The sequence below is a fragment of the Pundamilia nyererei genome, unplaced genomic scaffold (assembly GCF_000239375.1).
Source record: "Pundamilia nyererei isolate P.nyererei 1_Seehausen unplaced genomic scaffold, PunNye1.0 scaffold00024, whole genome shotgun sequence".
Lineage (NCBI taxonomy): Eukaryota > Metazoa > Chordata > Actinopteri > Cichliformes > Cichlidae > Pundamilia > Pundamilia nyererei.
In genome coordinates, this window is record NW_005187425.1 from 986,184 (window position 1) to 999,832 (window position 13,649).

At 37.4% G+C, this 13,649-nt stretch overlaps 1 protein-coding gene across 5 annotated transcripts in view; it reads right to left on the reverse strand.

The window, feature by feature from the left end:
• Window positions 1-13,649, reverse strand: part of cep170aa (centrosomal protein 170Aa) — a 38,812-nt gene that overhangs the window by 22,903 nt on the left and 2,260 nt on the right. For all 5 annotated transcript variants that reach the window (XM_005727328.2, XM_013909422.1, XM_013909421.1 and 2 more), the window contains exons 2-4: window positions 6,340-6,399; window positions 5,661-5,800; window positions 2,204-2,293 (exon numbers count right to left, since the gene is read on the reverse strand). In XM_005727328.2, the coding sequence (XP_005727385.1) occupies window positions 2,204-2,293; window positions 5,661-5,765 (195 nt within the window). In that variant the 5' untranslated portion in view covers window positions 5,766-5,800; window positions 6,340-6,399. The remainder of the gene's footprint in view (window positions 1-2,203; window positions 2,294-5,660; window positions 5,801-6,339; window positions 6,400-13,649) is intronic.

Consider the following 13,649-nt stretch of genomic DNA (forward strand, 5'->3'; position numbering starts at 1 on the left):
GAGGGTACAGAAAGGCGGTTATTTAAAGAAATGGTCACAGTAAAATTCCAAAAATAACATGTGCTTTAGTACTTTAAGTACTATGGTTGACATCTTTCTTTCTTTATATTTATTTCCTTTTCATCAACAATTAACATCCTAATGTTTAATGGTTTTTTTTAATATACAGCCATTATAAATCACAAAAGCTCACAGCAGGGACAGTAAGTAAAGTAAGTAAAGTTTATTTATTAAGCGCTTTTCATAGACAGGTAGTCACAAAGCGCTGCACACAGAGATTAAAATAAACAGTACGATAAATAGCAAAATGCACAATATACACAATATAGAGTTTACAGCTTGCTTGGTCTAACCAACAGTTCAACATGTAAAGATATTCAGGTTAATAACATTCAATACAGGACATGACAAAGCTTCAGATTCATAAAGTAAGCTAAAAACAGATGATGTTCAGCATTTTTGCGAAAACAAATACATCACTCAGCCATCTATGTCTCTAGCTTGTTAAGAGGTTAAACTAATGGATGGATAAAATGATTAACCGATTAGCAAAATAGCAACAGATTAATTTTCTAGTGATAAAATAATCAACTTAAGATTACAGCTCTAGTCTAAACAGCCTAAACAGTTTACAGTTTTAGGATTATGAAGCTAGGATAAACCAATCCGACAGATTTAAACACCAATCATAAACTTTCATATAGTCAACGGGGCTTCTTATATAGGAACCACAACTGGTCTGGATAGCGTGGATCAAATGCCAAAGCAAATGAAATCCTGTATTTCTTTGTTTTGTTTGGAGTTTTGCTTTCCATTTCTCTCCTTCTCATATCCCCACACAACCCTTTCACCCTTTTTTCTACTGTACAGCTCTGGGAAAGATCAGGTTTCACTGGATAGCCAATGAAAATCTATCACACTTGCACTGCTGTTGTAATAAAACATTCCTGTCTTCTCTCCAGTGAGATGAAATCCAAATATTTCAACAACACAGCTATGAAATGACTTCAGAAAGACAGTAAATGGTGACACTGTCCAAACATAGCTTTTCAGACCGTGGCAAACCTCAGTATATCCACTGACTCAGCAGGAGAAAACTTCCTCTAAATCCCGTCAAAGAAGCTGGACGGTTAATGACACAGCAGGAAGCGGCTCTGACTCTGGCTTCCTGTCTGAGAGCTAGAGAGGATGTGAGGGGCATTGTGCATATGTGTCTAATCTGGTGGGCTGTGACTGAGTACGAATCATTACACATGACTAACGCCATGTGGTAGCTGCGTGTAACCAGGTTTTACTGAGTCAAAGAGACAGAGAAACCAAGAATTACAAAAACGAATATAAATGTGTTCCTCATAATTCTCACATGCATCATGCTAACATCAATTATGGTTTTTGTTATGTGGTATTTTGGGATGAATGTACTGCTCGAATTTTGGTATGAACCAATTTAATCTATTCCAACTTGGGTATCACTATCCATTACCCTAAATATGCAAATAATTATGCTTTTCTCCACACATCTTTTATCTTATACCCAAAAACATTACGCATCTACAACAAACTTATTAAAAATTCACAAAACTTCGTGCAATAACAAAAATTTATAATGCTTATTCTTTATTTCATCTTCCACAATAGCATTCTTTCTGCCAGCTCACATGTTTACAATGTGTATTTCAAGTAGCATCAGAAAACACTGACAGCTTTTTTCTTCCATTGTCTTCTCATAAACCCTTTAGGGAGAGTTATTTAAATCAATCAAGGTAAGAAAACAGGTCCTAAAGATGTGTTTAATTGGCAAATTGACTCCTTAATTCATGTTCACATCACAGAGTTTGCCCTTAAGCAGCAATTTGCATAATTGGGTTTAGATTCAAATTGATCCAAGCCTTGATATGAATCTTGATTGACAAGGTGATTGATTAGCAGCAGAAAAGAAGTTCCCAATGACTTCCAGAAATAAACAAATCTCTGACCTCATCTCCATCTCTCCTACTTTTAACTTGACTATATTGAATGTTTTGTTTCTTTGTATCTATTGGTCTCTCTCTATTTCTCTCTATCCTTTTATTATCTTACTCCTCCCCATCTGTCATCCATCCTCTCCCCCTTTTCCCTTTGCTTTTTGACTCTGTATCCTCTTCTAGTCTTTTTATCTTGATACTTACTTCTGTCCTTAGCATATTTTGGTGTTTGTACTCACCCCATTCAGACTGCCCAGATCCTTAACCTTGTGTTCATCAGTCCCAGGCTCGTAGTTGATGACAGCATGCTGCTTATCCACACTGCGCGACTTCAAACAAAAGGAAACAAACACGAAACATTAGCAAGTGGTAACAGCTGTTAATGTGATTATTGACATCTGGACCTCAAAATAATGTGTGATTGTTGGCTTTACTCTTCATGTTTGCTGTTGCACTCCAGCACAGATTCACAGGTTATTCACACTAAACATCAGGACAGTAACTGTTTCTTACATAAACGATTAGAATACTGTATGTCACTGAACCGGAGCCTTTGTGGAATTATCAGAATCCATGACAATGTCAAGAATGTAACTCTGAAGGTAAATATCAGGGTTACTGCAGATATCTACTATCATATCAACTCTAAGCATATCAGCAGGTATTTCAATGTCTGTGTCGGGGCTCTTTGTAATCATTTGCATTTGTACACAGCTGTACACGCACGCACGCACGCACGCACGCACGCACGCACGCACACACACACACACACACACACAGTAGACAAAGAGGAGCAGTGGAATAGTAACTGGAGATTGGAGGTAAAATATTGATTTTAAGCAGGCTGTTTGGAGGATAAACAATTTCCAGTAGAAACACTGCAACCTTCTGCATAGCTAAAAAAAAAAAAAAAAAAAAGATGGCAAGAGCCTCGGAGAGAAATATGCTGTGGAATTTGTTAAATATGTCTCATGTACCAGTGCCACACAAATGTTTCATGTATCTGAAGAATTGCAATGACACTGACTGGTTAGCAAATTTGCTGCAGTCAGATATCTACTGCAAAACCCTAAATCTATAAAAATGCAAATAAAGCAGGACAACCTGGAATTATTTTGTGTGGAAATGTCAATGTTTCCATTTTAATTTTACTGTTTGAGATTGAAAAGTCTGCTGGATCTGGGGTTGATAGTAGGCAAGTCATTTCTCAATGATTAGCTCATCTGGGAGTGACCACATTTCTGTTGCCAGCCTTAAACCTCTCCAACGCTGACAAATACAGATGTTATATCCGGTAAATATGTGCACAAGCATAAACTCAGGCTCGTCTAAGGGCTTTAGGGTTGTGGAACCACAGAACCTCTTTCACTAACCTGTTAAATGCAAAATTTTAACAATGCAGATGTCACTGAAAAGAGGGCCCAAGGGCAGTGTTCAAAGAATCCATAACAATACACAAAGACACAGATGTCAACAGGACTGTATATACTCACAGAGGCGATTGGTGACGAAACACAGGTAACAACGAGATGCAAGTGGAAACAATCAAGCATAGGTGAAACAAATGATGGCAGGGCAGACAAATACAAAGGATGGAAACTATAAAAGTAACAGATACATTGGGCAACATTACAAATAGAACTAATAATGACTAAAAATAATCAAAGACTAAGTCATTTCTGCAATGAAGCAAGGCAGACAATAGTGAATTTATTCCACTGAAATCAGCCAGTGCTGATTATGGGAGCTGAATCTGATATTCAGTTCTCATATGACTTTCCTATAAGCCATTCACTCCTTGTTTAAACAAAGAAACATGCTCGTGGTGAAGAAAAAATGTTAAGATAAAGCTGCAAGGCTTAGTAAAACCAAGGGAAGCAACTCCAGAGGGCCAACTGTGAAAGCGATTACTTTAGTGAGATTAGGCTAGATCAAACAGGATAGAGACCAGCTGAGCTGCTCATTGTACAGGAGAGAGGACTCATGCTGCTATACTCAGACGCACTGACAACCAACAGAACATATGCAGAGCCAAGCCACGTCCTCAAAATGTTTAATTCAGGAAAAATCATTTGTAGAGGTTAAATTAATATCATAGTTTGGTGTTCCTCTATTCACTAAACACCTTCTCTGTTCAATAAGAAAATAAGAGCTAGGCGCTTCGGATCATTATCCTTAGTTTGCAAATACCATGACTGTCAAAAGCAATGTAGCACAAACAGTATGACTGATGGGAAAAACAAGCCAATTCTTCAAGCTGACAACACAACATCTACAAAACACTTACGCAGACCACTCAAGCAACTGTGTGATAAATTCTGTCATATATTCACTTGTATTTTGATATTCTATCTGTGAGTGTGCATTCCAGTTTTATTTGGTGCATGACACAAGCAGCCTTAAACCATGTGATGATGCCTTGGCTTGTTAAAACAGTCACATGGAGGGTAACTGTAAGCCGCTTCTCATGTGCTGTCCAAGTACACAAAACCAATGTCTGTAACTTGGAATAGTTCCCTTATCTTTCTCTGGTTCCAAACACATCAGAGGGATAGAATTACAAGAAGACACACAGAAAGAAAAATCCACATCCAATCCACATACAGAACCCGTCATCAAAAACACATTAAGAAACCACTTGAAGAAAAGAAAGAGATCTTTTACAACTCAAAGCAAAGCAAACAACCTGTATTACTTAAGCACTGAAGGCTGTGAGAAACCAGATTGTAAAGGCGTAATACGATACCATCTGAACAGCAAGTAGTTTCCAAGTTTTATGGATGCAAAGACATTAGTAAGATATCACAGAGTTTGTTTTATAACATATCATTTTTAAATATTTTTCCATAAAAGTTGTACACACATACATATGTATCTCAACTTTAGTCTCTGCTTCATATGCATTTCACTCAACGCATGACATCTAAATTATTTTAGCCACATAACGCTTAGAGTCCTTTGTGTTTTAGCATTAGCTAATCTACACTATTAAACTATGAAAATTAGATTTGATTATCTGAACATTTATCATTTAACTAATACAAATTACACACAGAAAATCTAATTTTCAGTGTTGTATAGAGGTTTTGTACTGAAAACAGAAACTAAAAGCAGACAGAAGCGTATGTGTGATGCATAATGTAAACAGTGAACAGAAAATGTCTGCTGACTCAGGATCAGTGAGTCCTAAACAAATGTGTTTTTGACAATCATACTTTCTGACAGGCACTGATGGCAGTGAAAAGTTCTCTAAAAATGTAATGTCATAACTGGAGTCCTGTAGCCATGGATGAATACTCTATCCACAACAACACACATCAGAAAAGATCTAACTCAAGAGGTATCTGCCCCACTTTCTATTATTAGTGCAGTGACCAGAGGTACACATGAGCATGCACGTGGTCTCTCTGGATGCATGCACAGCTGCAGCGACATCAGCATACAGACATATAAATCAACCTCTGCTACTTTAAGAGCAGCAGCATGAGCATTGTGTGCTATTGTTGTTCAATCCTTGGTACAGTTATTGCACTGTCCAATGAAACAGGTCAATGTGAACTCCGCAGCTTACTTCTAAGGCTGAGAAAAATCTATGTGTACAGCAGTTTTAATGATCTCTAAACAGTAAAATCAAACACGATTGTTTTATTGGGGCTTTTTTCAGTGAAAAAAAAGAGACATATCAAATGTCTTTACCTGTAGCATGAGCTCACAGTCATCCCGGCCGACAAAGATCATTTCCCGTGGGAGCCGGTGGCGAGTCCCACCGCTGCTAACCAGAAACCAGGAGGTCACGCTCATCTTTGTACCCTGCAGCAGCCTCTCATGCAAACCTCCTGAAAAGAAACATGCAGAAGTGTAAGTAAACTGTTATTCGGTGACCACATTTTAGATGTGGTTGAATCCACACCAAATTACCCACTCAGCAAAAAATATTTGTATAGAATTCAAATTCATAGGTTACAGCTGTAATCCTGGCATTTTTCCTCATAATCCAGAGCCAGCCCCCCCCCCAAGAAAACACCTCTTCTTAGAATCAACCTAAGTCTTACCGTCTAAATAAATGTTGATACATCATATTTCAGAAATGAAATCTATGAATATGTGTGGATTATTTTTATAAAAACAGTATATAAACAACAGTGGGAGGAATTGTTTTGTACCAACAGTATTATTTAAAATAACAGATTGTAATAAAAAAGAATGAAAAATATGTTTGTTACCATACCCTGTGGAGATCACTGATCAAGGTTTAACTTATCAGTGCACCACAGTATTCAAAAACAGAACTCTTTATTAACGTACATGTAATCTGAATGTATGCAAAAGTAAGTCATAATTTGAATGAAATATGCTGGTGAACTCTACTACACACCTCTGCTCCAGGTAGCTCACTGCAGATTGACCACTGACAGCAAAACACAGCTACGCCATCCTGAAAAAGATGAAGAACCAACATTTTTGTTTTCTTCTTTTTCATTTATTCTCACAGATTCAGGCAATCATAGATTTTCTATCATCATGGAAAATTGGTAACCTCATATGACAGAAAAGATCATGACGACATCAGAGAAGATGAGAAAAAGTCTTTCACAACTCTTTCCATCTTCATTTTGTTTTGCTCCAAGGGGGAATGAGATCGAGTGGGCGGTCTTGCAATGTGATGCCTCTGTCTACGCCTGGAAATGAACACTGGGCCAGCCAGTAAGATACATCCTCTCTCTCTCTTTCTCTCTCTCTGTGCCTGCCTTGATCACTGCCAGATGTTAGAGGAGGAAGTGATGTAGATTTGTTGGCCGGCCGGCCCATCAGGACATTCATTTTCCCTCCTGCCTCCCTCCTCCCCTTGCTCTCCTTCAGATGAGCTGAAAACGAGGTCAAAGCCAGCCACTCTTACTTTCTAACTGCCTAGACCTGAAACTACAGCATTAAGGAGATCTAACTGATGGGCTGTTGACCTCTATACCTATTTTTAAACTGATTGAGCATGCTAGAAGTTTGTTTTGAGCAACAGACTGAGTGACTGTTCCTGTCTGAATAAGCAACAGGGTGTAAAATATGAGACTAAAGGGACATTTTAAACTCAATTTTAGCTGTAACTAATGTTGTACCAGCTATGAAATTCATTTTAACATACTGTTGTTCATGTGGGGTTTGGACGGTTCTAAAACATTTCCTAAGTAATTATTTCAAATTAAAAATAAGTTTCCAAGCTTTTGACATTAATTTGAAGTGGCACTCAGATAACCAGAGCTCTCTGTCGTGTGTAGAAAGTGCCAAGAAAAGCCCATCAGAGTGGGAATTAAAGATTATTGAGCTAAGCTCTTGCTCACTTGACCTTTTAAGTACTTAGTATACCAACTCAATAATCTCTTGGGTAAAGTTTTAATCAACTGCACACCTCAGTTCTTGCATGACACTGTAGGAAATATGGGTTGGGAATAGGACTGTATCAGCAGCTGTCTCTGATGTAAAACAGATCAGCTTTCATTCCAGTGACCACTCTGAATATCTGACAGCTTTACATGCTGAGTGAAAGATTTAATAGGAAAATTTAGAGACTTGGTAGGTACTCAAATACAAGTAATGTGCTGCAACAAGCTGCTATAGAGAGAAGCACTTTTGAAGATGTCACATTTTGACAACAGTGATTACATTCTCAAATCACTAAATCTGACTTATGATTTCTCTGCATTTTCACATGCAATTATCAGGAGCAAACATAAGTATTAAGCACCAACCAAATATAAAGTGATTTGCACAGCTTGTATTGGTCACTTCTGCGGGGAGGTGTTTTAGTCCTTTTGCAACTTTTAGCTCACCTCAAAGTTGAAAAGGTTTCACTTGAGACCCATCCAAGTCATGTTGCTAAGTGTTATTTTTTAACATAACTTCTCTTCCTTTTATTTTAGTATAGTAAACTCATGTTAACTGTGAAGTTAAAATAAAAGTAAACTAATTTAAAATGTTTTCATCTGCAAAATAAATAAGATTATTATCATATATTAAATCCAGCACCAGGGCTAATGATCAGATTCCAACTAATGATGTTCTGCTTACATTGCATGCTCCACCTGTTTGGCTAACAGGTGACACAATTTGTATTGACAAACCTGCAGGTACATGTGAACATTATGTGGCAGATATTACAGATAATGGTGTTTGGATACACCACTAGTGCAACCAAACCTAGCAACAGAACTATAATTGTTTTTGGTTTCCTACTCGACTGTAACTAAAGCATCACAGAGCTGCCTGTCTCAGTAACCACTGCAAACTGTTATCAGAATGCAAGCCTAATGAGAATGTGGTTAAATAGTCTGGATGCAATCCATACCAGTCTCCTTTATGGTGCCATTAAAAAGAAAAAAATCTTCTCACTATTACACATGAAAGACATAGCACAGATGGAGGAATGCAGTGGTAGGTCTGAAGAAGGACACACAGCTGAGAGGGAAATATTATCAGTTCTGCATGTATGTAGTCTTTTCCTTCTCTATAATAAAAACGGTGAGTGCGAGTGCATCCAAATAACAATATTAGAAATATTAGAAAAGTCCTTGTGTTTTGGACAGCTAGTCTGACATATCATGCAATATAAGGCACTGCATGGGCAATTCACAAAGCACTAATGTGTAACGCGTAGCCAAAAGAAGGACAAAAATATTTCATTGTTTACATATTTAAACACATTGTTTATATATGTAAACACTGGAGTGGCGATGTAGCACGTTTTCAGCAGCATTTTCTACTAGGGCTAATAAGGAGGAATAGTGACTCATGGGTTTTGAAAGGAATTTCCCAACCCCCGACCTGCACTTATACTATCTCCAACGCACTCAATCTCACACACACACATCCGCAAGGACTGAAACAGGAGGATTATTCTAAGATGACTGTGAATTCTTTGTATAGAGGAGATGGCAGAGGAGATACAGGAAGCATGTGCAGCGCCCCTCGCTGCAGACACTCATCTTTGCATCCACAGAGCACAATTAGGTGATTTTTGATAGGCTGAAATGAATTAAAAAACATTTGTTATCTATAGCGAGGCTGCTCGCTGACTTTTGGAAAATCCAATTTAACTGCACTTGTATTTCGTATGTATTTCGGACCAGAAAAAGTTATACAAATAGCCTTTTATCCTTTCAACAATTCAAACCTCCTCCTTTGACATGAATTACCCAATCATAAACGCTGGCTGAAGGGCGGCAGGAAGTGATGTCAGTGAGCACTAGTTTATTTACTGGCATCACCTAATATGATTTTTTTTTTTTGGTACTGGCCTGCTACTCTCCACGTAGCATCTGGCTGGAGTGTGCGTTCCAGGATGATGCAACAGCTGGGTAACCATTAGAAAACACTCATCTGCTTTTCCTCTCTAACTTTCCAGATGTCACATCAACTGGCACAACCATGACAGCTGACTCGCACCACATCACACACAGAGACATCACACACACATATGTCCTACGCAAACGAAGCGACAGACAGTAAGAGGGAGAGGACGAAGGGGAAAGAGATGGGATGAGCACAGAGAGACAACTCATTCTTTCGTCACACTCATTTCCACATGGTCTTATGATAAGAACCAAACTTAGTACTTCTAAGGGCGTGGTTGCATGCCTGCATTTATAGCCTGTATCTGACAACAGTTAAATAAAATACGAAAATAATAATAATAATAATAATAATCAATCAAAGTAATTACATTTAAAAAAACCTTTCAGGCACTCGTTGCTTTGATTTTTTATGTCTGGTTGGTATTTGTCTGGCAGACATGAGACAATGCATCTAATGTTTACAACAGCCGAGGCTGATTGTCCAAATATAAACAGCACTCAGTAGTTACAGTAGCTTCAGCACTTACAGGCCCTTAGGCTAAACGGACAAAGAACAGAGCAATAGCTGTACTAAATTAAACTCTGGTCACTCTGACTGATAGTATAACCAATATTGTAGCTTCACAAAGAAAGCAAAGATGGTATGTGATGTTCTGGAGTACCTTGAAGGTATAAAACCAATAAAAGAAAGTATACTGGCAGACAAAACAAACAGCAAAGAAGCCTATTCTTTCAATAACACCAATGGAAGATCTGTGAGGGCTTTCAGATCAATGTCAATAAATAATAGGTCAGAGACGCTAAATCAGTCTCGCGACCTTAGTTGTGTTTTTGTGCAAAGAGTGCAAAGGACCCTGAGGGGTGCAAATCAGGTGAACGAACTCAAGACAAGATGGTAACCTTTGGACAAACAGACAAAGGCTTTTCTATCCCCCAATGGCTTAGTCGACTACATACATACAGACATGAAAGCATGTAGTGGAGAACTACAATCTATTGTTCTTCTAAAAACGAGACAAAAGGAGTATCCCAGCTCTTGTTGTGATATAATAATATACCAGACAATTTCCACAAGAAAAAAAGATTCTGTCCATAATATGAGATAGGTTTTGTTGCTTATGGGAAAAAATTTTTTTTTTATGTTTTTATTTCCTTTTAAAGTTTTCCAATGGTGACCACTTGGTTTTAATAGAATTTACATTCAATAATTTTTAAAACATGATAATTGAAATAAAATAACTGTGGAGCATTTTGTTTCACTATAATGCTCTTATTTTGTTTTTCAGCAAAATCTCCTCCTTTCAAATTCCTTCCCCGCCAGGCAATGACAGATTTAGTGCACATTTATTTATGTTTTCAATTTAGATTTATTTAATTATAATAAAAGTACCAAGAAATCCTATTTTAGAAAGACTATTTTTTCCCAAACTCTAGGCAAAATTGGATTAATTAGTTGTGATCTCAACACTGACAAAAATAATAAACATTACAGCTCTAGAAACTAAGTTTTATTTTGTTGCACAGAATATAATGCACCATTCTAATACATGAGTATGACACCGTTGTCAAACATGTTTAGTCTAATGTCTAATGTAAGAGAAATAAGTCTATCGGTATCGGTCCAAAGCACTAAGTTACAACACTTTGAATAACAAAGGCAACCAGTCAATAAATTAGATTTTATTTAAGAATAATTCAATGATACGGTACATCAAAAATGTTCTTAAGAGAACACAAAAGAAGAAGCTATGGCTGATTCAGACATACCATTCTGTGATATTTTATTGTTTGTGACATGACATTGGCCTGCTTTAACTTCTTCTAATAAAGGAAGAATAGCCAGTAAAATCAAAACACTGCCTTTCCAAATTATGTTAAAAGGTACCTCATCACAGTCTGATATAAAGCCGGATTCTACAGAGTATATTTTGACATCCATAATAAACACTTTGGGTTTATCATCATAAAAAGGCTGAATGCAGTCTGACAGTGTGTATTTCAGCCAAGGATGCTCTTCCAACATCCAAACCCTGCTTAAACACCAGGAGCAAAAGAAAAAAACAAAACAAGAACTAAGCCAAATGAGAATCTTTTAGACACACATGCACACGCGCGCACACACACATGTACATCTAAAGTAAACAAGTGTTTAATATTCCATTTAATCTCAAACTGAATTATATATATCGAACAAAATCATAAGTAGGTATTGGCATGTAAGACCTTTCTAAACATTTTTTAAGGCTATACTCATGCTTTCTTAAATATAAATGTAAATATTAGTATAAATACTTTGTGACAATAAATAACTCAAGAATAATCAACTGCCTCTCCAGTGACTTTATCGTCCTATGGATCGCCCTGCCCTGCTGTTTGTGTTCTTTATCTGCAGTTTTAGTGAGCTCAGTAAAGATGCACATAAACCAGCATTCTACTAGCTGGTTGTGGTTAAAAGTGGTCAGCTTACAGCATATCTCCAAAGTAGAAGGAGGACTACCATCATGGTGAAGTTAACACTGAATCTAACTGAGAGATAAAAGACTGACTGGAGAGACAGTAAGTCTGCTAGCAGGAAAGCACAAGGTACTGCTGACTGTCAAAATCAGATCAAGGTGATTGCTCACTAGCTCTGTTACATGGATATATAATTTTTAAAAACACATTGAACTGCCATATATAACTGGCTGGCCTTTAATATCAAGCAGCAACATCCCAGTGTGGTAAAGTTCACCCAAAAAGTTTGGTGAGAGAAATCCTAATATTCTGCTCTAATTGGTAGCATTAGCTGATAACCTTGAACTGCCAGAATAACTGCCATATTTTACCACTGTGGTTAATAAAGTAATGTAAATGTGTATGTAAAAACCAGACTTCATTCTTACATATCTTACCTGGTTCAAAAATAGACTATATACCCACATTAATCTAATGTGACAGAGTCATAGCACCATGGAAGGACATAATAAATCATTATGGGCAGTGTAAGTCAGCAGAAATTTGGGTGCGCGTGTGCAGCTATGGCTTTATGTGTAGTTGATGTGGCTTTTACATGCAGCATGTGGGTGAAAAAGAAACAGTCCAATGCAGCGGAAAAGACCATATGGTGTAGAAAAGCAGCCACACACACACACCACATGAGCCATCGGCAAGAGGAACAAACAAGCAAACACCATCATTTAGCCAGCATCCATCCTGACTGCTTCAGTGTTGTTACCAAACACAACCCAGCACACCCTGGCCTTAAGACATAAACCCACCACATGCTTAGTGACCCTTGTGTTCAAAATGAACTATAGCCCTACTGATGGAAATTTAACCTTTATAGAACATGAAGAACAGGATTAATGGGAAAAACAACAGTATTATTCATGTTGAGTGGAAGGAGGAACACCAGCACCCTGGGCAATCCTTACAGTAATATAGATATGCTGAAAAAGAGATTATTAATAATCCAAGAGAGTTAATGATGCACATGCCCTGAAGCATAGTCATTTTCATGTGACTCATTCTCTGGAGCATGGGTACACTACATTTTTCAGAAACAAGGTCTGGAGGCAGCTTTCTAATAGGGAATAAGAAAAATAAATTGTAAATGAAAAAAAACAACAACACAAATTACCTATTAAACTTCCAGAAATAAATATTTAATTACAAAAACCTGAAACTTTTAACTAACTAATTATTCATGTAGATAGTTTTACCTATTTTAGCATCAAGAGGGCACAACATATAAACTCCATTTACATAAAAAACATATTGCAGTCATTTCAAATATACCTTCGGTCTGATGACTGCTCTAATGGCCCCGCATAGCCCCTGCTGAGCAGATAATGACTAACCCATGGCCCTTTAACAGGAACATTAGTATTTGGGCAACCCTGCCACTTTGATTATGGTGCCAACATTTATCCTGGCTGTAGCAATAGCTTCAGTAGCAGATAAAAATAGTGAACTCTCTCACTCTTGCACTTAGAAGGGAAAAAAAACATAAACATTAGCATAACAGGACAATCAGGAGTTGGCAGAGGGAAAGATGAGAATAGAACATGTTCAAATATAAGATTGATATCTAGTGGAAAGAAGTATCAAATGAAGGAAACTCAGAGGGGAGTATGTTACACCCCAAAACAGATGTGTAATTTCTCTTTCTGTGAGAGGTTAAATGGCTTTCTTTTTTTCTTTTTTCTTTTTTTTTAAAATCAGACACACCCTTGATGTTCCATAACAAGGGAGAGGCTGATGATTGTATATATAAAATGCTCCAAGCTTGTTTTGGGGTATTTTGTCTGGTATACTGTGCTGTCTCTCCCAATTTGTAACCACAGACTTCGCTATTCACCTC